The 22,745-nt window shown below is 40.9% G+C and overlaps 2 protein-coding genes across 3 annotated transcripts; both read right to left on the reverse strand.

Annotated features, from left to right (window-relative positions):
• Nucleotides 1–1,701: 1,701 nt before the first annotated feature.
• SLC39A2 (solute carrier family 39 member 2) lies at nucleotides 1,702–6,375 on the reverse strand. 2 transcript variants are annotated; one of them, XM_079126119.1, is made up of 4 exons: nucleotides 4,684–6,375; nucleotides 4,375–4,505; nucleotides 4,075–4,125; nucleotides 1,702–3,634 (listed from the first exon to the last, which is right to left on the reverse strand). In XM_079126119.1, exons 1-4 carry the CDS (start codon nucleotides 4,796–4,798, stop codon nucleotides 3,002–3,004), a joined length of 930 nt encoding a protein of 309 aa, XP_078982245.1. In that variant the 5' UTR covers nucleotides 4,799–6,375; the 3' UTR covers nucleotides 1,702–3,001. The 2 variants fall into 2 exon arrangements, with proteins under 2 accessions (XP_078982245.1, XP_078982246.1); XM_079126120.1 differs by having other exon boundaries at nucleotides 3,497–3,634; nucleotides 4,075–4,120.
• Nucleotides 6,376–6,500: 125 nt separating this feature from the next.
• Nucleotides 6,501–13,310, reverse strand: METTL17 (methyltransferase like 17). The gene is made up of 14 exons (XM_079126123.1): nucleotides 13,018–13,310; nucleotides 12,696–12,849; nucleotides 12,475–12,609; nucleotides 11,129–11,210; nucleotides 10,807–10,888; nucleotides 10,426–10,499; nucleotides 9,581–9,675; nucleotides 9,119–9,189; nucleotides 8,820–8,927; nucleotides 8,505–8,573; nucleotides 7,795–7,845; nucleotides 7,248–7,340; nucleotides 6,842–7,026; nucleotides 6,501–6,763 (listed from the first exon to the last, which is right to left on the reverse strand). The coding sequence occupies exons 1-14, from the start codon at nucleotides 13,096–13,098 to the stop codon at nucleotides 6,634–6,636; spliced, it is 1,410 nt and encodes a 469-aa protein (XP_078982249.1). The 5' UTR covers nucleotides 13,099–13,310; the 3' UTR covers nucleotides 6,501–6,633.
• Between the last annotated feature and the right edge of the window lie 9,435 nt (nucleotides 13,311–22,745).

Consider the following 22,745-nt stretch of genomic DNA (forward strand, 5'->3'; position numbering starts at 1 on the left):
TGTTATCTTCTGTTACAACCTGTCTCTTAAGGCTGAGTGAATCAAAGATTATCCTACATCTGTCTTCTAGTCACCATAGCCCAGACATCTCAGCTATCCCTATGGTTCTTATGCCTGTTCTTATTTCAGCTTTATTTTGATCTCATTCATCTTTGGCTCCCTGATAGCTCTCTTTGGATCCTTGCTGGGAATTCATGTCTTTTGAAAATGATCAAAAGATTTGTTTTCTTTTCCTGGTGCTCTCTATATGGAACCATACTCCAGCTTTATTCCAGCTCCTGATACAATACAGTTTATACGAAAGATAGTTCTGGTCCCTATTGGTGAAAATTTTGGGCAAAGGAAATAGATCTGGGGAGGAAAGAAAGTATTGATGGCTGAATGCAGAGGAAGCTAAAGGGGAATCCAAGAATCCTGGGATGGAAGATGGCAAAAAAATGTGTGACTTGTGCTTGAAATATCCTAACCTCTGCCTCATACATCAAATACTGATAGCATCAGTGACCCAGAAACATGGAGAAGAGTCCTGACAATGTAATGTCTATAGGCATACAAATATTTATTGGAAATAGCTTCCATATAATCATGTCCCTTTCAATTCATCCCTGCTGAAGTAAGGTCAGATCACTTAATTGAACACAACAGAGAAACTTCTGTTTGCCCCTCTATAGCTCTGTATTATGCTCTGGTTGACCAGTTTGCAATGCACCTCTGGCTTGTTTGGGTTTGCCCAGTAAGATGCTGACACAGATCAAAGAATAGAAGGCTGGTGAGGTTATTTCCCTGGCCTCTCCTTTTTGGGACTGTGCAGGTTGACTGCATCCCTCTATCAAGGCCACAGCTCTTATTGGCTGTCCCTCTTTAGTTTCTGGTAACTGCTCTTTTTTCTTTAGCCTAGGTAACAGCATTGTCAATACCTAGCGCCAGGGTATTGCCACATCTTTTCTTGCTTTGTTCAAATCCTGCCCATACCTTACTAAATATTCCCTTTATTAAACTTGCCTCATTTATTCAATGTGCTACTATCTGCTTTCTTCTAGAATCCTAACATATAGGATGGGAGATGAGAGGGGTGGTTAGGTAAGGTAAAGTAGGAGAAGAGAATCTATATATTGAGTTTTTTTTTTTTTTAGAATTATACAAACAGGGCTGTGAAGCCCAGATAGCTAAGTGATTAAACTATTTAACTTTTCAGAATGTCAGTTTCCCTAGACTTCCTACAGGGATATTATCTACCTGTCAGGGTTGTGAAAGTAAATAATGTATGTGAAAGCGATAGCATAGTGCCTGATATGCAGCAGGTTATATTGTTATTACTATGCACTAGTCACTGTTCTAAGTACATTACATGTTCCTGAATTTAATACTGAAGAGAAGACATACCAGGATGATACTTTGGGGAATTTTTTTCCTGTATTAGACACGTGTATCTATCTTCTTTCTTCCTATCTCTCTATATATCAATCCATTCATCCATCTGTCATCTGTTATGTTTTGTTTTGTACTGGGGACTGAACCCAGGGGCACTCTACCACCGAGTCACATTCCCTGTCCTTTTTATTTTTTATTTTGAGATGGGGTATTGCTAAGTTGCTGAGGTTCGCTCCCAATTTGTGATCCTCCTGCCTCAGCCTCCTGAGTTGCTGGGATTATAGGCAAGTGCCACCAGGCCTGGCAATTATGTATCTTTTTTGCCCAGGGCTTGTCTTATCAGTGATGCTTGGGTGTATAAATAGGATTCCTTAGGAGGCTAGTATTTCTTACTGTGTGGGGAGCAGAATGAGATGGAAAGGAGACAGAGAGTGAGGTCTTGTCATGTTAAGGCTATCTGAGCTTCCACACTGAAAATCATAGAAGTGGCAAACCTGTGAGGGTGAGTTAGTTCCCAGGACACACCTTCTCTTTCCTCATTTCTGTGGTAAGTGTCCTCCATCTCATGGGTGGGAGGCTGGGCAACAGTTCTTCTGTGCCTCCTTAGTTCCAGATAACCTGCTTTTATGTGTCCTTAGTTTTTAAGGGAAGCAACACATTGTAGGAGTTACTCAACTGAAGGACAAGTGATAGGACAGGCAGAAGGAAAGCCACTAAATCATGCAGGAGCCAAATAATCACTGTAGGTATTTATCTGGCGTCTTTTCCCCTCTCCAAACACACTGCTTTTTAATCCCTCAGTCTGAAGCAGACAGAAGGGAACAGGCTCAAAGAACACCACTCATGTCCCTGAGGTCATACAGGGCTGTGTGGAAAATAGGAACTTGAAGGAAACAAGCTCTGTTTAGCCTGATGATCTCATGAGTCTGCTGGGCACACAGTGGCTGATAGTAGGTAGTGGGAGTGGGGTGAGGTAGTCAGTGTAAGAAAATAATCAATTCCCCTGGCTTCTATTTTTAAACCTCTTTTCTTCTAAATGCTGGGAGTGCTGGCTCATTTTCTAGACTCCTGTGGGTAAAGTGGGAGGGGACTGTTGGAATCTCAGCAATGCTACCCTGTTGGGGCCAGGGCCTGCAAATTACAGAATGGCTAGGGGCTCTGATTCCAGAAGAAAATACTGCATCCATCACAAACCCCTCCCATTCCTCATTCCACCACTTCCTGTACCACCCAGCTTCTAGGCAACTGGGAGAAATGAAATACAAAATGGCTGAAGGGGAAGGATAAAATGGACATTTTATTGCACACAGTAGAGTAAATGGGACAAGAATCAAAACTGCAGTAATGACCTTTATATCAATTCTCCAATTAATAGGCACTCAACCTAAAGAATAAAATTGTAATGAAAAAAAAAAAAAAAAAAAAAAAAAATAGGCACTCAACCTAAACATCCTTTTCTCAATTCTGAGTGAGAAATGGGATCTTATGTAGGTAAAAGCTGAAGTCCAGGCCATGAGAATCCCTAGCTGATATAATTTAGTCCTAGTAAAAAAAATGTCTGAGGGCCAAAGTCATGGGAGGTATCTCCTCTGGTAGAGAGGTCCTCCTAGATAGGTCCATTAGAGATCCCTCAGGCCCATAAAGCAATAAAGGCCATGAAGGCAAAACCAGCAGCTACACAGCCCCACTTGGTCAAAGGGGCCTCAGGACCAGCTAGCTCTCGGGGCAGAATTTCCAGGAAGGTAACATACAGGAATGTGCCAGCTGCCACACCCTCTAATACAGCCTGGGCTAAGCCTTGCCCCGCTCCAGAATCCCTTCCAGCCACAGTCAGCCCTAAGGCTAGTCCCAGGGGGGACATGAGGGCTAATAATAGTATGGAGAACATGGCCCATCGTGATCCAGTGCCTATCTTCACCAGACGCAGTCCTACGCCAAAAACTACAAGCCCCTTATGAGCTAAGACTGCAAGACAGAGCTGTATGGTAGCTGCTATTGTTGGCTGTAGCCCCACAGCTAGACCTTCAAACACGGAATGAAAGGAGAGTGAAAGCAAGAGGACAAGGGCTCGAAGGGGACCCCGTGAGGCTGAGGGTAGAGGTTCATGACTGTGGAATCCAAAGATGTTAGTTCCACCCCATTCCTCTTTCTGCAGTGTTGATCCTTCAGCAGCCCCAGGACAGCACTGCAATGCCAGCGACTCCAAAAGGAAAACAGAGAAAAAACCCAGGGAGATGATGAGCTCTCCATAGGGATATTCCACCTAGGGACAGAAAGAGGGCTGTGAGACAGGAAGGGAAGGGAAGATACTGCACTGGATGGACATGGGATTGGGAGATTGGAGAGAATGGGAAAATGTGGTAATATAATGTAAAAGAAGGGTATAGAGATAAAGTTATGGGTAGACCTGCAATAGCAAGAATATTAGAATAAGGAACACAATATCAAGATATTTAGAAATATGGGAAGATAATATGAGGTATGTCAGAGGGTCCAGGGAAAGAAGTAAATAGTAAAGCAAGAGTTTTTCTGGGGTTCTATGAGCACAAAAAGATTGTGGTGGTTCCTCCTTTGCTGTACACTGAGCTGGGGAGAAGGGATTCCTAGTATATTCCTCACATATTCTCCTCTAAAGGGTCTGCGTGTGAAAGAAATCTCTGGTTCTCCCCACTCTCCAGATAGGGGTAGTGGGAGATTACTTACATGATCTGAATCAGTAGCATCAGAGGAATTTCCCTTAATTTCTGTCCTGTTCTAGGGTGAAAGAAACAGAAATTAGATGGAGGATTGGGGCAGTTCATGTCCTGTCCTGTCCTTTCATCAGTACTTCTTTCCTTAAACCTCAGTCTGACTTGCTTTCATCATGCCACACAGTGTAAGAGCTATTAGCTTCCCTGTTGTCCCACTCATGCTCATGGTTCCTTCACTCTCCTAGCTTTCCTCTCTTGGTTCTGTTTGTCATTCTTGCTTCACAGCTCTGCAGTTTGGCATTTGCCTGCTCACCTGCGCCTGGAACTTCTGAATTTCTGATTCAATTCCCTCCAGGGCTTCGGCAGTCATATGCATGAACCCTGCTCCCAGGAAAACGCCAGCAGAAATGCAGCCCAGGAAGCTGAGGACCCGGCGGTGACGACCTAATAACGAAGAAGTTACAATCCAGTTGGCAATGAGGGGATAAACAAAGGTGACTAAAGAGCAACAGGCAGCACCCAATGTCCTGAGCTTGGGCACAGTGAAAGAATCAGAGCAGGAAATCAGGAGAGGGTTGAGGTAAGACTCAGCTAAAGGGATGAAGATGGGGTGGAGCTATACCTGTAGCTGCATCAATCTGGAACCACTTGAAGCAGATGGGAATAAGGCCACAGGTCAGAGTGAGAGCCAACAGGGCAAAAAGGCAGCCAATTTTTACTCCCAGTAGTGACTCCATCTCTGTGGTGCAGCATAAACAGAGGCCTCAGAATGGCAAATGGAGCAGGAGTGTTATCTTAGTGGTCAAAATTGGAAACTGTCCACTTGCTGGAGTTTCAGGAGACTGTTGCTCTTTCCGTTCTGGGTTGTCTCTGCTTGTGCAGCACTGCATAGCTGGGTAGGGCCCTGCCCCAGCTACCTGCCCTCCCACTACATGGAGGCCCCTCCCCTGGCTCATGCCTTCCTGAGCTTCAAAACCAGAAACTCCGGACTCCCTGGCAGGTATAGCTCAGTGCCGTCTTCTCTTCAATGCCATGACTAATCCAAGAACTCTGGATAGTTTTAGTTTATCCCTGGGGTTGATCTAACCCCAAATGGGGAAATCTATGGTAGTAACTTCCTGTTTTGTGTTGGGGACATTCTGCTCCTAACTCTGGACATTTGATCTAAGCCTTCCATACCCTCTCTACCTCAGCCCAAGTTGTATAGGTTGCTAGGTTGATATCTGAACCGAACCCTTTCAGAGGGGATTTGGGGCCACTGGGGGCAAAGAGGTGGGGCTGAGAGGTAGTGCTTCTATCATTCTGTGGGAACTGATAGGTGAGGGGACTCCCTTTTTCTGTAAACTCCAGAAAAATAGCTTCAGGCATGGAAATGTCTAGTGGGGAGTGGACATTTCTGGTTTTACTACACTGATACTGTCCTGACTTCTGACTGTGCCTGTTTCTGTAACTGAGCCTCCATAACAAAATTAATATATTTTTCTTTTCTTAGAAACTAAACCATTCACCCTCCCTAGTTAAAGTTAAGAAAAACAAAACCAAACCAAAAAACAGAAGAGCATATTCTCTGGTCAAGGTGCCCTGTGTCCGTTTGCATTCCTATAAGCATAAATTGCTAACTTTGTTATTTTTGTCATGCCTGGTGATTTACGTTTGATTTTCAAAACTCTAGATTGCTTAATGGTCAGATGTCCATTAGTGCCAAGAAGTCTGAAAAATCTCCTTTTTTTTACCATTTTCTCCCACTGGACTCCTACTTATATAACTTATAATCATGCTTGAGAGAGTAAGGCAGATTTGAGGTATGTCCCCTGCCTTTTTGATTAGTCCTTTTCTTTTACATTTTCTCCACTCCAAGCACCAGTGCTCAGTGATTGGTTGGTTGTTGTGACTGGGCACACAAATCTGATTTTGGGTTTGGTAATGTTGGATTTTCAAGATTTAAGATTAAGAATAAAGTTGTTCTAGCTACAAAAACAGTAAGGCCTAGGGTAAAACAAATCAAACAAACAAATTGAAGGATCCTGCCTGGGTGCATAAGGGTGGAGATGTAAGATTTGGTACTGATAGGGATCAATATTGAGGATATTGTGTGGGGCAGACTCTGGCATAGCTGAGGGACCTTGGGAAAGATGGAAGGGAAAGATATATACAAAAAAATGAGGTTAGGTAACTGTTGGTTCCCCTATTCAGGTGGCCCACATAACTATTCTGAGACCTGTTGAGCCAGTTCTCAGAGTGCTGAGGGTGGTTTTCCCCACTATTTCAGATAATCTTCCTGGGAAGTCCTGGTCTTTAGCAGAAGCAGTAGTATTCTTACAGGGGATGGTGAGCTTGAGATTTGTGTAGTAAGCTTCGCATGGAAAATTTCAGGATTCTCTTCATTACAGGATAGGCCAGGATGATAGACCCCTATACTTTTAAGAATCACAAAATCCATATCATTCTTTAAAAATTTATTATTATTATTATTAAAACTTCAAACAAATGCAGAAATGCAGGCGTACCAGCATTCTCTTCCTGGATACCAGGTAGCTTCAGGCGTGGCAGGTATGATGGAAGAAAACAGTTGTTACATATCCTTGTCAATTGTTATGGAATTCTCAGGGGGATCTTGAGCAGGGGAGAGAGGAAATTCAGATGGAGTGATCACAGGTAAAAGATCTCCCCAGGAACTGACACGGGCACAACGATACAAATCCCTATTGAATGGAAAGAGATGTCAATGTAGGCTGCAGGTTTTTGACACACTCCACTAATTTTGGTCACATCTTCTATACCTGCCATGTCGGCGGGCTGTGATGACAGCATGCTGCATATGCCCATCTGGACAGCACAGGTGACAATGCACATGGCGAGGCCGTTTAAGGATAGGTTGAGTGATTCGTGGCCAGCGATTAACCTCCTCTGGAGACCCCCGGGCAAGGATCAACATAGAGAACTTTTCCTCCTTTGGCTTCTTGTTCTAAGGTAAGAATATAAAGACTGTTTAGAGGAAAAAGACAGGAGAAAAAACTTTTTAGTCCTCCCTCCCCCTACATTCCCGCAGTTCTTTTTTCATATTCTATAATGCAGGCTTTAATATCTCCAGGCTATTCTATGAATTCTCAAACTTCCCACCTGACTCTTTCTTCTTTGTTTTTCCAGGCTATCTTCTCCCTGTTGCAATATTCCCAGAATACATACCCAGCTGAAGGGGATGGGATGGTAAGCCTGGGAGAAGCTACAGGCCAAGGGCTTAGAGGCTGTCAACTGAGGACAAGGAAGTTCATGGGGACACTGTGAACATAAAGACAGGAGAAAGAAGAAACAAGAGCTATTAATCATAAAATTTAAGAATGATAAAGTCAAGAGGGGTCAGAGAGAAGGGAGCACAGGAGCAGGGGGTAGGGAGAGTCAAGAGAATCAGCAGGCGAAAAGTGGATAGAGGGCTGGTGTAGTGGCGCATGCCTGTAATGCTTGCAATGTGGGAGGCCTGAGGCAAGGGGATCACAAGTTCAAAGCCAACCTCAGCAATTTAGCAAGCTACTTAGTAAGACCCTGTCTCAAAGTAAAAAATAAAGAGGGTGGTCGATGTGGCTCAGTAAGTATCCCTGGGTTCAATTCCTGGTGCCAAAAAAAGAAAGTGGATATGGACACAAAATAGAAGAGAGTGGCTTGGCTTTACCCTCCTGCTCTTCTTGGCCACTCTAAGTTCAGATCTATGTTTTGCCACAGGTGAAGTAATACTCACTGGGGCAAAGACAAAACCAGGCCGAGGATCTGAAGGTAACTTCTCTTTTCCCTGAAATCAAAGAAATAAAGCAGGGATTGAAGGGCCTACTTTCATGATTCAATTTCTACACTTGGTGAATTGAGGAATTCTTTAATATTCAATTCTAATAAAGACAAACTATATTCTTTGAGTTAAGCTGGCTCTATCACCAATGTGCCAAACAAAGAACTTTGTCTCTGCAGCAGTAGAAAGGCAGGAACTTGGCATACAGTATGGTCTCTCCCTTGTCAGCAACCTCCACTCTCAAAATTTTTTTACTCCAGGAAAATTAAATTTATGATTACACACTGGCTCATCCTCTCCCACAGAGACAAGGTTCTTGACTCAGCAATGCCCTAGATTAGAGTGGGCAATTTTTTTTAAAGGGTCAGAGTAGGCAAAATCTATTTCTGTCCCACCTACTCAACTCTGCAATTTGTGGTGTGAGAGCAGCCATAGATAATAGAGACATGAATATGCATGGCCCATAAAAACAGGTGGTAGGTGGGATTTGATACACAGGCCCTCATTTGCCAACCACTGTCTTACATTATAATGATTTTTCATGTCTTATTTCCTGAGAGTCACCATTATCAACAGGTGACAGAGTCTCATTGGTTTTGAAGGGAGTAACAGTAATTGGTGACAGACAGCTGGGGGTGGGTTGAAGGAAGGGCAAAGAACTTTACCTTAAGGACCAGGTCCCTGGCATCCATGAGAAGGCGGTGCCCAGCTTTTGTTCCATTCTCCACCAATACCTGTTGGCAAAAGGGAAAAAAAGAAGAAGCCCTGAATTATATGAAAGTATAAAGAAACATTAGTAGCACTCAAGATAGAGTAAGGGTCTAAAAGAGTCTAAAAGGAGATGGATATTATATAAAAGATGGGGATGAGACCCTAAAAGAGGGACATAGAAATCTACACAGCAGAGACATAAATGTTCAAGAATAAAGACAATGAGAGAAGGCAGGCATGAAACCAAGAGAAAGGTGATTTCAACTCACCAGAAAATGGCTTGTCTTACGCCACAAAGTTTGAACCACCTCAGTACGGTCAGCCTTGCTGGGCAGCTCACTTAGGGCAAAGGCCGATACTACCACATCAAATTGAACCTGAGGACCAAGACAAGGAACATGATAGACCTGACAGTTCCCAAGTCCAAGAATACAAGAAGTTCTAGCCCCTAAATTTCTGCTACTCCTTCTTTTGTCTTCTAATATTCAATGCTGGACTGCAAGGCTGAGGTCATACTTTTGTATCTGACACATTTCATATTTAGAAATATCCAAACACTGCTACTTGCCTTGGGTGACACAGGTAGAAACTGTCTGAAAAAGACTCCTGGAACATAAGGCGCTCCTGTTTCTGAACCACCTGTGGAAAAAAAAAGATGTGGAACTAAGAATGTATATGAGGTTTAGAGTCACAGGTATAAACTGAAGAGATATCCAGAGAAAAAACATGGCCCTGAGGATAAAGAAAAACACTAGGTGAAACTGAGATGCAATATGCTAAGTTAATATTAAAAAGGGCAGGGAAAACATCAGCTCCCCTTACTTGCTAATCTTATCAACCAACCACACAACCACAACCCAGCGAAGTTCTCTAACACCTTCTTCTTGACCATAATATTGGAAGGAGACCAGATTCATCTTAACTCTTAGTCCTCCTCTCTACTTCCCAATGAAACACTCTTTCTCTTAATCTTTGCTTCCTTAACTGCCCCCCAACTTTGGAAAAGCCCTATCTTATAGCTTATTCTCACCTTTCAGTAGCTTTTCTGCCAAATGCAACATGGCAGCTGAGCTATCCACACACATATATTCACGAAGGCTCTGGCCCCAAGTACTATGAGCAGCCCTGAGATGGCAAAACAAAAACCAACAATTTTCATGACAAAGAGACCCATCTACCTCCAATCCCACCCCTGGGGAAACAGGGTTATGTTTAAATAGTTAGAAAAACTAACAAAGTTATTTTCTTATTTCATTTATAATTCCTGGAAATAAGGACAGAATCAAGGGGAGGGAGTGGTGAAGTGCTGGGAAGTGATATTGGGCCAAATAATATTGTTATATTGTGTGTGTGTATAAATATGTAATAAATTCCACCATTATGCACAACTACAAAGTACCAATAAGAAAAGAAAATGGGAGTTGGGGATGGTGGCACACGCCTGTAATCCCAACAACTTGGGAGGCTAAGGCAGGAGGATCATGAGTTCAAAGCCAGACTTAGCAACTTAGATAGGCACCTAGCAACTCAGCGAGACCCTGTCTTTAAATAAAAGAATATGGGGAAAAAAGAGGCAGATTCAAATATCTATTTGTTGGCAAAAAAAAAAAAAAAAAAAAGTAAAACCTATTCCCTATACTAAATACCTTTCCTTTTAAATCTTTCTAAATATGGTCCTTTTTTATTTCACATTTAAGTTTTGGCTCCAATCCATATACCTTATTCTGCTTGGCCTACTCTGAGGGAAGAAACATTCTAGTTTTCCAACTTTCCTGTTCTCCCTCTGGTTTCCTAGTCTCTTGATATTTAGAAGCATACAAGTAAGGCTATCTAGAGATAGAACTGACAAAGACAGGGCTAAAGAAAGTTACTCACCAGGTGACAGAACCAGTACCAGAGCCAAAGTCCATCAAGGTTTGTGGCTTAAATTCTGGAATTCGAGTCTGGATCTGAAGAAATATATAACACCCCATAGAAGAGTAGTAGAGACTTAAGAGTCAGAAAATATCAATTATGGGACTATGATAGTGATGTGAATGTGTTTTGAAATTCAATATAAATACTTTAGAGACTAGAAAGCTCCTAAAACAATAATCCTAAATCTTTCTTGGGTCACAGACTCCTTTCAGAGAATAAAGAGAACCTCTTTTAAAAAATGCATATATAATGTCTCAAAATTCCTACTCCAGAAGACTACTTTATGAATGTGGTAGCTGATGGTAAAAGGGTTCAGTTTGGAAGTTGAGGGACTTTCACCTCATGGAATGCTCTGGAGACTGCTGCAAAGCCACCATCCAGTCTTGCTGCCATATACACCAGGCTCAGTTCCTCATTGTAGCTGTCACAAAAATCAGAGTCACACTTACTAGGAAATAACTTCAATTTCATAGTTACCTTCTAGATTTTTAAGGAACCGAAATCTCTGAAATGGGCTTTTTCAGCTCAGCCTTTTCACTTCCCAATATGGAAAGGTCCAGGTAGCTTTCTCATACACTAAATTGACCGTGTAACTGCACTCCCCCACCTCTTCTCAAGTTCAACATTTCTTTCCTTTGCTCCCTTACTGGCCCCTTCTTACCTCAGTTCTTGCCAATGGTAAGTAGTTTTGCGCAGGGCATGTAGCACTGCTCCACGAAGTTTCTCCTCTGTCTGAGATAAGTCTGCGGTGAGAACAAGGACTGGAAGTGAGGACCTAGGGAGAATAGGGATCAGATCCAATAATTGAATATAATGCCCACTCAATTCTCCTTCATTCCCCACCAGAAAAAAGTCTTCAAAGCTCAAGAGAGAAGTCAAACCTAGAAAAAAACTCCAGGTAAGAGTAACAATAATGATCACCACCACCAGGTGTATCAGATAGTGTTCTGCCTCTAACAGCAGTTTATTCAACTGAACAAATCTTATCCCACGAGTTTTGTTTTACATTGAAGAGAAGTGTATTAAAAACTTAAAAGGGGGGTCTAGGGTTGTAGCTCAGTGGTAGAGAGCTTGCCTCTCATACATGAGGCACTGGGTTCAATCCTCAGCACCACATAAAAATAAGTAAAGGTATTGTGTCCATCTACAATTGAAAAAAAAAACAAACAAACAACAACAACAACAAAAAAAACCTTAAAGGATAGGATGATACTTTGTGGATTTCCTCATTTTCTGAAAACTTAAGATTGTGATATCTCCAATGTTCTCATGGAGAGGAAAGCTGCTTGAAAATCTGTCTCATGACTAGTCTCAGTTTATTATTTAGCAAGTGTCTATTGAATGCCTACTCTGAACCAGGTACACGATGAAAAAAAGGCAGGTCTGCAATATGAAAAAGCTCATAATCATGAAAATAACTTGAATTATTCTTCTATTCCTGAAGGTTTCAGTATTGGATAGGGAGCCATACAGGACTTCATTTCAACTGAATAAAAAAAAAATGTATGAACTTTTGGGGGGAAAAAAGAGAGAAAAACAAAACAAAACAAAACAAAAAAAAAACCAAAACCAAAACCAAAAGGCCCAAAGATCTGGATTTTTCAACCTTTATCCAAACCCCAGGGGTAAACAGTGGACTAATCTAGTAAGGCATCATTTTAACAACTGCTTTGCCAGAAAGATAACATCTAAGCCAGCAGCAGTGGCATACTCCTGTAAGCTCAGCGACTCAGGAGGCTGAGTCAGGAGGATCACCAAGCTGCAGGCCACCTTTAGCAGTTCAGCATGAATCTCAGCAATTTAGCAAGGAAAAAAAAAAAAAAAAAAAAAGAGCTGGGGATGTAGTGGGGATGTAGCTTTGTAGCTTAGTGGTCAAGTGCTTCTGGATAAAGGAAGAAAACAAAACAAACCTCGCCATCTATCTGAAAGACTGAACTTATTCCTCGCTCTTCATTTTTCCACTGATATTTCAATCTGGCCTATTTGTTAATTATTCTTAAATCCTACCTTGGTTTTCTGAGAATTTTTTCTCAAGATGTATGGCCCGTCTTTGCAACTCCTCGGGCTCTACAGGCAAATGTCGGCTCCAGAGATAATTGGTCAGTGCTTGCACTTGCATCTCTACATTGGGCATTGCGCTCTCTATGGGCCAAATATGAAAAGCGGTATCACTAGCGTGCAGACCTAGTCGCCTTTCTTTTCAGGCCTTCATTCACACAGATACTCACCAACCAGTAGTACCTGCGCGGTGTTAGTCAGAGCCTGCGGCAGACGCACGTGCGGAAGCTGCAGGATGCCGGGGTGCTTACGATGGGGCTTCTTCCCCAAAAAATCGGACCTGTTATCTATCTGGGTCACGCCGGGCACTAGGAAGGCGAGCGCCTGCAGGCCAGGAAGGAAAAGCTGATTGCCAGGCAGAAAGGAAACTGGCAGGGGCTTACGCGCTTACTTAAAAGGAAGGGGGCTAGGGCTGCCGATAGCTTTCCTTCTCCGACCCGAGCTGTCTCTGCACACTCAGTCTTTCCGAGAGCAAAGGAAGTAGGTACTTACTCGGGACTGAAGAACTACTCCAAGGATGCGGCGCCATCTGCCTAATGTCAGTAGGAATCTCAGTCCCCTTGCGGTCGCCATGGTTCTGGAGGCAAACCGGAAACGGAACTGTAGGTGCCGGTGACCCTCACGCCCAAGTCGGTGAGCATGCTCCGTGGAACTTCGCGCGGGACAGTATCAACCAATGGGAAAGGGGCTTACTTACTGGCATCCAATGAGAAGTCTATATGTAAATCTCCTCGAGGAGGAAATTACGTGGGCGGGACCTGGGCTGCTGTTCGGACTTAATCAGTCGGAGGATCCTAGGCCTCGGGTCCTGCAGGGACTAGTCGCTAGGACCAGAAATAAAGGGGGCAGGGCGGGGCCCGGATTTCGACTGAGGAAGACTATTTCTGGGTGTATTTCTTGCTTTCCTCCCTGGAGGATTCCGTATTTGGGTTGTTTCCTGTGTGAAAAGGGGGAAAGGTTGAAATAAAAAGATATGATGAGAAAAATCAGATTTAGGCCGCCAAGGATAATCAAAATTAATAATTATTAATAATTATTTACTCTTGTATTCCCAGCGATTTGGGAGATTGAGGCAGGAGGATCACAAGTTCGAGGCCAGCCTTAGCAACTTAGTGAGACCCTGTTTCAAAATATAAATCAAAATAAAAAGTGCTGGTGATGTAGGTGGGTGGTAAAGCACCCCTGGTTTCGATACCGGGTACCCCCTTTCCCCTCCCCCCTCCCCTTCCCCGCCAAAATAAAAGTTAGTAGTTGAATAAATATTAAGCCTATTAATAGGCTTATTTTTCCCCTTCACATTTGTTAGGTTCTCTTCAAATTAAGCCTATCCTCTTAGTAAACTAACACTGAGAACACCCGTGTGATAGACACCCTGCCAAGAACTTTTTCATACTTTTACATGTGCAGCGGGTTCAATTTTACTGTTGAAAAAAACGAGACTGCAAGTGGTTAAATGTGCTCAAGATGACAAAATTTGTTAGGTAAACACTAGATTTAAACCTAGGTAGGGACCTGGAATTGTAGCTCAGTGATAAAGCACTTCCCTAGCATGTGGTAGATCCTGGGTTACATCTGTTTCACCAAATGCAAGAACCCTAATGAGTATGTCTGAGCCTCACCTTTATGGTGTAATTGCAGGAATCCAAATATGATAATTATGGGATGAATTACAGGGAAATCTATCAATCGGAGAGTTAAATGTTTGGTTTGTATTTGGGTCGTTTAAAATTGATTCTAATAAAGCAGACTTCCTTATAATCTGAAGGTGACTTGAAGGTGTGTACAACTGTGTAGATGGGTTACTTGCTACTCTTCTCTGCTACACTTAAGTTTCATCTTCGTGGTACTCTGCTTTTACTATTTAAATTGTTGACTTAAATGTTAGCCCAATAAAATATCCCTGTCATTTATAGGTCAGCTGTAATATAAGATTATGTAGCAGAACATAGGGCTAAAGTGTTGACCTCTGGAGTCTGGCATTCTGTGGTTGAATTCTAGAGTAGCCTCATAATAATAGTTGTTACTTCACAGTTTTTGCAATGAAGAGTAAATAAAATAATATCTGGCTCAAAATTAATCCTCGATAAGTTTATGCCACTATCAGTATCACATGTGTTTTTGGAATTTGCAGGGACATAATTGAATTTTAACTTTCATTCTGAATTCATGTCATTTCCAAAAAAGATAGGAAACTGGGGGGATAGTTTGGGACCAAGTAAGACTGAGTTCTGGAGAGCGAGAAGTAAGGAACAGGAGAAACTGGTGGTGTCTGTGAATCTCCTTCTTGTTTTTCTGGAAAAATTGCCAATATACATGTGACTTCCCTTATTTTGATAATGGTCTAGTTGGCATTATTTCTTTTCTTTGGTAATGCAACATTTCAAAACTGACTTAGACTTAAAGTTGTATGTCTCTAATTTTAACCCAAAGGATTATTCACCAAAACAAAACAGAAACTTCCATAACACCCTTCTCACGATCAAGGATATGTAAAGTTATCTAAAACTGAATGCAATTCTTGAAATATTAAGAATGCTTAATCAATATTTGTTGATTTTTAAATTAATTTTATTTTTACAGACTGCATTTTAATTTATTGTATACAAATGGGGTACAACTTTTCATTTCTATGGTTGTACACAATGTAGATTCACACCATTCATGTAATCATACAAATACATAGGGTAATACTGTTTCATTCTGTTATCTTACTGTCCCCCACCTCCTGTCACTCCATTTTCCTCTACACTATCCAAAGTTCCTTCATTCTTCTTCCCCTCCACCACACCCCCTTGTTATATATCATCATCCACTTATCAGAGTATACATTTGGTCCTTGGTTTTTTGGGCTTGGCCTGTTTCACTTAGAATGATATTTTCCAACTTAACCCATTTACTAGCAAATGCCATAATTTTATTTTCCTTAATGGCTGAGTAATATTCCATTGTGTATATATACCACAGTTTCTTTATCCATTCATCATTTGAAGGGCATCTAGGTTGGTTCCACAATCTAGCTATTGTGAATTGAGCTGCTATGAACATTGATGTGGCTGCATCACTGTAGGATGCTGATTTTAAGTCCTTCGGGTATAAACCCGAGGAGTGGGATAGCTAGGTCAAATGGTGGGTCCATTCCGAGTTTTCTGAGGAATCTCCATACTGCATTCCAGAGTGGCTTCACCAATTTTGCAACTCCACCAGCCATGTATGAGTGTGCCTTTTCCCCCACATCCACACCAACACTTATTATTGCTTGTGTTCTTGATAATAGCCATTCTAATTGGAGTTAGATGAACTCTTAGGGTGGTTTTAATTTTCATTTCTCTAATTACTAGGGATGATGAGCACTTTTTCATATATTTGTTGATCACCTGTATATCTTCTTCTGTGAAGTGTCTGCCCATTTCCTTAGCCCATTTATTGATTGGGTTTTTTGTATTTTTGGTGAAAAGTTTTTAAAGTTCTTTATAAACTTTGGAGATTAGTGCTTTGTCTGAAGTGTGTATGCTGTAAGCCTCTTGTATTTGATTTTCCCTTTCATTCTTCAGGTTTGGGAAATTTTCTGATATTTCATTGAATAGGTTGTTCATTCCTTTAGTTTGTATCTCTGTGCCTTCCTCAATCCTAAAAATTCTTAAATTTGGTCCTTTCATGATGTCCCATAGTTCCTGATGGTTTCATTCATGATCTCTTACCATCTTCTCTGTTTGGTCAACTTTATTTTCAAGATTAAATATTTAGTCTTCATTGTCTGAGGTTCTGGCTTCCAAGTGATCTGTTGGTGATACTTTCCATTGAGTTTTTTAATTTGGTTTATTGTTTCCTTCATTTCAAGGATTTCTGTTTGGGTTTTTTTAATTTTTTTTTTTATTTTTAGAATCTCTGTCTCTTTGTTGAATGATCTTTTGTTTCCTGCAGTTGCTCTTTCAACTGCTCATTGGAGTGATCATTCATTGCCTGCATTTGCTCTCTTATCTCATCCTTTGCTTCATGAATCATTTTAATTACGTATATTCTGAACTCCTTTTCTGACATTTCTTCTACCATGCTGTCACTGGATTTTTTTTTTTTTTTTTTTTTTTTTTTTTTTTTGTGGTGCTGGGGATTGAACCCAGGGCCTCGTGCTTGCAAGGCAAGCACTTTACCAACTGAGCTATCTCCCCAGCCCCCCAACTGGATTCTATTAATATAGAATGTAGGTTTGTTTGGATCATTTTCTTCCCTTGTTTTTTCATGTTGTTCACGTATTTTCCCCTCTAGCAGTGCAGATCTGAGGTATTGCAATTTCTCCCTTATAGGCTTAGAGTGACCCTATAGGTTTTCAAAACCTTTTCTTTAAGGGGGAGATCAATATTAGCAGTGACCAATACAGACAATCTGCAGCCCGAAACCAAATAGCCCCTATGAAGATGTTAACAATATTGTCATAATAAACAGAATGAGTTCAATTATTATCTACAGTATAACAAATAGATTTGCAATAAGTTCTGCAGTTTCTAATGGAGGACAAAGAGGATGGGGAGGGGTGTAGGATGTAGCTGTTAATGGGATAAGTAAAGAATATATAGAAGTTCTAGATCATAGAAAGAGTGAAAGTGTAATCAAAAGAAGTTGGTTGTTAGCATGAGAAAAGGGAGAAAGAGACTCTGAGGGAACATTAAACAAAAGGAAAATAGAGCAAGAAAAGTGAAGAAATAAAAAACTTAAAAATTTTCAAAAAGGAGTTAAAAAAAATCTACACAACAGTCATATAGTATTCAAACCTCCAGTCTTCAGTAGCCTGATGCATGAGAGGTATCTAACAATGAACTTCCAGTATCCAGCAGGTGTCTTAGGATGGGATTTGCTTTATCTAAAGATAAAAGCTCCCACTTCCAGGATAATCCAAGATGGCCGCTCTGGCTTCCAAATGTGTTGGCAAATGGGGAGCTGCAGCTCTGGGTGTGGGTGTGATTGGCTGGGGGTCCTGGAGGCGGGGTGCAGTCAGTCTTGGGGGTCCTGGAGATGGGACTTGGTCAGTCCAGCTGGGGGTCCTACAGGTCCTGGCTGTTGTCTCAAAATGGCAGCAGCCACCTGTAACCAAACCTGCAGGTACTGTGACAGTGGACTTCCAGGCAACAGCTGGCAGCTGGCGATCCACTGGCAGTCTGCCATTGGTCTGCTGGCATCCGGTGGACAATTAGCAGGTGGACCTTGGGCGGTGGGTGATGGGTAGGTGAAAGGCAGGCAAAGGGCAGGCAAGAGGCAGGTGAATGGCGGATGATAGGCGCCAGTCAGTGAGCAATCTGCACTCAGAAAGTAGTTGATATGCTGGCAGACTGCAGGTGATTGCAGTACGCAAATGGAGTAAACAGCAGGGGATTGATAAGCAGCAAAAACTGCCTCACGGAGAAACCAATATCCTCTGCTTGAAACCCGAGTTATGCAGCGACAAGGAACGCAGCCTCTCTCTAGTCTGCCGTCTTGTATCAGTCTGAAGTGTTGTGGAAAAGATATTCTCCCACTCTGTAGGCTCTCTTTTCACATTATTGTTTCCTTTGCTGAAAAAAAGCTTTTTGGTTTGAATCTATTCCACTTAATGATTCTTGCTTTTATTTCTTGCGCTATGGGGGTCTTGCTAAGGAAGTCTGGTCCTAAACCAATGTGATGGAGATTCAGGTGTACTTTTTCTTCTATTTGGTGAAGGGTCTTGGATTTAATTCCTAGTTCCTTGATCCATTTTGAGTTGAGTTTTGTACAGGGTGAGAGATAGGGGTTTAATTTCATTTTACTGCATATGGATTTCCAATTTTGCCAGCACCATTTGTTGAAGAGCCTATCTTTTCTCCATTGTATGTTTTTGGCACCTTTGTCTGGTATGAGATAACTGTACTTATGTGTCTTCTATCCTGTACTATTGGTCTACCTGTCTATTTTGGTGCCAATACCATGCAGGTTTTGTTACTATTGCTCTCTAGTAGAATTTAAGATCTCTATTGTGATACCTCCGCATCACTCTTCCTGTTGATGATATTGATAAAGTGACCAATCTTTGTTTCCATACTTGGAAAATCTCAGCAGGATAGATTAGGTTGAAGATCTGGGTCTAATCAATTTGACCAGGACCCAATTCCCAAAAAGAGCACAGTTGAGTCCATTTTATACATAATCCATGAATTCTGCCATATTACACTGGTCATACTTTGACCTGGGTATATTTCCAATTAGTGGCTCTGCAGTTTAAAAAACAGATAAATACATAGAGAGACAAGGTAACGTTAAAGAGAATTATCCCCACCTACCCCTGAGTAAGTAAAAGAAAATAAAAAAGACCAGTGAGGAAGGTTTGGATGACTTGTTTGAAGATAGATAGATAAATGACCAAATGTTCTTTTCCATTAAACTTGTGAAAAAGGATAATAATTAATAATTTGACTGTATTTAGAGAAACTGTTAGTGAAAATGTGAAGAAACTGAAACATGTTTGTAGGAAACAAAAGAAATTCTGCCTCCAAAGATCCCAATTAGTATTGACCTGTGGTGAAAGAGAGGCAACCCTGCCAGGAGGCAGATATCAAAGGTAGTGGACCTCTGGAGAGCTCTGTCAGCTCCACAGCCTCAAGAGTATTTTATGATCTCTATCATCTTAAAGAGATTCCCCTGACTCCATTAGAGTTAATCCTAGTCAAGATAATAGAAGTGGCCATCTGATACATATCCTTTTCTTTTTCTTTTCTGTTGTTTTAAACCAGGAAATCTCTTGTGTCTTCCCAGAGTCCATCAGACCCATGAAAATCTTGAAGTCAGCCATACCTCCTCTTTTGCTGTTGTAACTCATATCCAAGTCAATAACAAATCATATTGGCTCTAAAAGTAGAGCCAGCAGAATCTATCCAGAAAGTAATTGTTTCTTACCACCTTCAGTGTTATCACTCTGGTCTAAGCAAACACAATCTTTTACAGTGATCATCATGTTAGCCTCTTAACTAGTCTTTACTTCTGCCTTTCCCCGGGCATCCAGTTTTCCACAGAACAGTTGAATGATCCTTTTAACATAAGTGAAATCATGCCACTACTCTATCTAAAGGCTTTAAGTAGACTTCATATCGCTCTGGGTTAAATCTAGAGTCTTAGAGTGATCTCCAAAGTCCTACATGATCTGAACCTTTTGACTTTATCTATGATCTCTTTTCCCTGAGTCCTCATAGCTACAAGGTCAGTGATTTTGCTCTTCCTTGAATATTGCAAACTTGCTCCCACTGTAGGCCTTTGTATCTATTATTCTTTTTTTTTTTTCACTGATTTCCCCATGTTTTTCTTTTTTTTTTTTATTGTAAACAAATGGGATACATGTTGTTTCTCTGTTTGTACATGGCGTAGAGGCATTCCATTTGTGTAATCATAAATTTACATAGAGTAATGTTGTTTGATTCATTCTGTTATTTTTTCCCTTCCCCCACCCCTCCCACCCCTCTTTACCCTCTATACAGTAGTTCCTTCCTCCATACTTGCCCCCCTCCATAACCCTAACTCTAACCCTAACACTAACCCTTCCCTCCCCCCGATTATGTGTCATCCTCCACTTATTAGTGATATCATTCATCCTTTGGCTTTTTGAGATTGGCTTATCTCACTTAGCATGATATTCTCCAATTTCATCCATTTGCTTGCAAATGCCATAATTTTATCATTCTTTATGGCTGAGTAATATTCCATTGTATATAGACACCACAGTTTCTTTATCCACTCATCCATTGAAGGGCATCTAGGTTGGTTTCACAGTCTGGCTATTGTGAATTGAGCAGCTATGAACATTGATGTGGCTGTATCTCTGTAGTATTCTGATTTTAAGTCCTTTGGGTATAGGCCAAGGAGTGGGATAGCTGGGTCAAATGGAGGGTCCATTCCAAGTTTTCTAAGGAATCTCCACACTGCTTTCCAGAGTGGCTGCACTAATTTGCAGCCCCACCAGCAAAGTATGAGTGTACCTTTCTCCCCACATCCTCGCCAACACCTGTTGTTGCTCGTATTCTTGATAATCGCCATTCTAATTGGGGTGAGATGGAATCTTAGGGTGGTTTTGATTTGCATTTCTCTTATTACTAGAGATGTTGAGCATTTTTCCATATGTTTGTTGATTGCTTGTAGATCTTCTTCTGTGAAGTGTCTATTCATTTCCTTAGCCCATTTGTCGACTGGATTATTTGAATTCTTGGAGTAGAGTTTTTTGAGTTCTTTATAGATTCTGGAGATTAGTGCTCTATCTGAAGTATGAGTGGCAAAGATATTCTCCCACTCTGTAGGCTCTTTCTTTGCATTACTGATAGTTTCCTTTGCTGAGAGAAAGCTTTTTAGTTTGAATCTATCCCAGTGGTTGATTCTAGCTTTTATTTCTTGTGCTATGGGAGTCCTGTTAAGGAAGTCTGACCCTAGACCAACAAGTTGAAGATTTGGACCTACTTTTTCTTCTATAATCTGCAGGGTCTCTGGTCTGATTCCAAGGTCCTTAATCCATTTTGAGTTTAGTTTCGTGCATGGTGAGAGATATGGGTTTAGTTTCATTCTGTTGCATATGGATTTCCAATTCTCCCAGCACCATTTGTTGAAGAGGCTATCTTTTCTCCATTGCATATTTTTGGCCCCTTTGTCTAGTATGAGAAAATTGTATTTATTTGGGTTTGTGTCCGTGTCCTCTATTCTGTACCATTGATCTACCTTTCTATTTTGATACCAATACCATGCCGTTTTTGTTACTATTGCTTTGTAGTAGAGTTGAAGATCTGGTATTGCAATACCCCCTGTTTCACTCTTCCTGCTAAGGATTGCTTTAGCTATTCTGGGTTTCTTATTCTTCCAGATGAATTTCATAATTGCTTGCTCTATGTCTGTAAGGTACGTCATTGGGATTTTAATTGGAATTGCATTGAATTTGTATAGCACTTTAGGTAGTATGGCCATTTTGACAATATTAATTCTTCCTATCCAAGAACATGGAAGATCTTTCCATCTTCTAAGGTGTTCTTTAATTTCTTTCTTTAGTGTTGTATAGTTCTCATTGTAGAGGTCTTTCACCTCTTTTGTGAGATTGATTCCCAAGTATTTTATTTTTTTCGAGGCTATTGTGAATGGGGTAGTTTTCCTAATTTCTCTTTCTGAAGATTCATCACTTATGTATAAAAATGCGTTGGATTTATGGGCATTGATCTTGTAACCTGCTACTTTACTGAATTCACTTATGAGTTCTAAGAGTTTTCTGGTGGAATTTCCAGGTTCCTCTAAATATATAATCATGTCATCAGCGAACAGGGATAGTTTGAGTTCTTCTTTTCCAATTCGTATCCCTTTAATTTCTTTGGTTTGTCTAATTGCTCTGGCCAGAGTCTCAAGAACGATGTTGAATAGAAGTGGTGAAAGAGGGCATCCCTGCCTTGTTCCAGTTTTTAGGGGGAATGCTTTCAGTTTTTCACCATTTAGAATGATATTAGCCATGGGCTTAGCATAAATGGCCTTTACAATGTTAAGAAATGTTCCCACTATCCCTATTTTTTCTAGTGTTTTGAGCATGAAGGGGTGCTGTATTTTATCAAATGCTTTTTCTGCATCTGTTGAAATAATCATGTGATTCTTGACTTTAAGTCTATTAATATGGTGAATTACGTTTATTGATTTCCTGATGTTGAACCAACCTTGCATCCCTGGGATGAAACCCACTTGGTCATGGTGCACTATCTTTTTAATATGTTTTTGTATGCGATTTGATAAAATTTTGTTGAGAATTTTTGCGTCGATGTTCATTAAGGATATTGGTCTGAAATTTTCTTTCCTTGATGAGTCTCTGTCTGGTTTAGGTATCAGGGTGATATTGGCTTCATAGAATGAGTTTGGGAGGGTTCCCTCCTCTTCTATTTTATGGAATACTTTGAGAAGTATTGGAATGAGCTCTTCTTTAAAGGTTTTGTAGAACTCGGCTGAGAATCCATCTGGTCCTGGACTTTTCTTTGTTGGTAGGCTTTTGATGACTTCTTCTATTTCAGTACTTGAAATTGGTCTATTTAAATTGTTTATGTTCTCCTCGTTCAGTTTAGGCAATTCATATGTCTCTAGAAATCTGTTGATGTCTTCGAAATTTTCTATTTTGTTGGAGTATAGATTTTCAAAATAGCTTCTAATTATGTTTTGTATTTCAATCCTGTCTGTTGTGATATTTCCTTGTTCATTCCGAATTTTAGTGATTTGGG

This window comes from Sciurus vulgaris, assembly GCF_902686455.1.
Source record: "Sciurus vulgaris genome assembly, chromosome: 2".
NCBI classification, from domain to species: domain Eukaryota; kingdom Metazoa; phylum Chordata; class Mammalia; order Rodentia; family Sciuridae; genus Sciurus; species Sciurus vulgaris.

Bases quoted from the DNA above. Each gene is read 5' to 3' on its own strand.
- SLC39A2 (XM_079126119.1), bottom strand. From the start codon at position 4,798: ATGGAGTCACTACTGGGAGTAAAAATTGGCTGCCTTTTTGCCCTGTTG. The intron at 4,506-4,683 runs GTATAGCTCCAC...CTTCGTTATTAG, and splicing joins CCAGATTGATGCAGCTACAG to GTCGTCACCGCCGGGTCCTC. The intron at 3,635-4,074 runs GTAAGTAATCTC...TTCTGTCCCTAG, and splicing joins ATGCTACTGATTCAGATCAT to GTGGAATATCCCTATGGAGA.
- METTL17 (XM_079126123.1), bottom strand. From the start codon at position 13,098: ATGGCGACCGCAAGGGGACTGAGATTCCTACTGACATTAGGCAGATGG. The intron at 12,610-12,695 runs GTGAGTATCTGT...TTTGGCCCATAG, and splicing joins CGCGCAGGTACTACTGGTTG to AGAGCGCAATGCCCAATGTA. The intron at 9,190-9,580 runs GTGAGAATAAGC...TTTTTTCCACAG, and splicing joins GGCAGAAAAGCTACTGAAAG to GTGGTTCAGAAACAGGAGCG.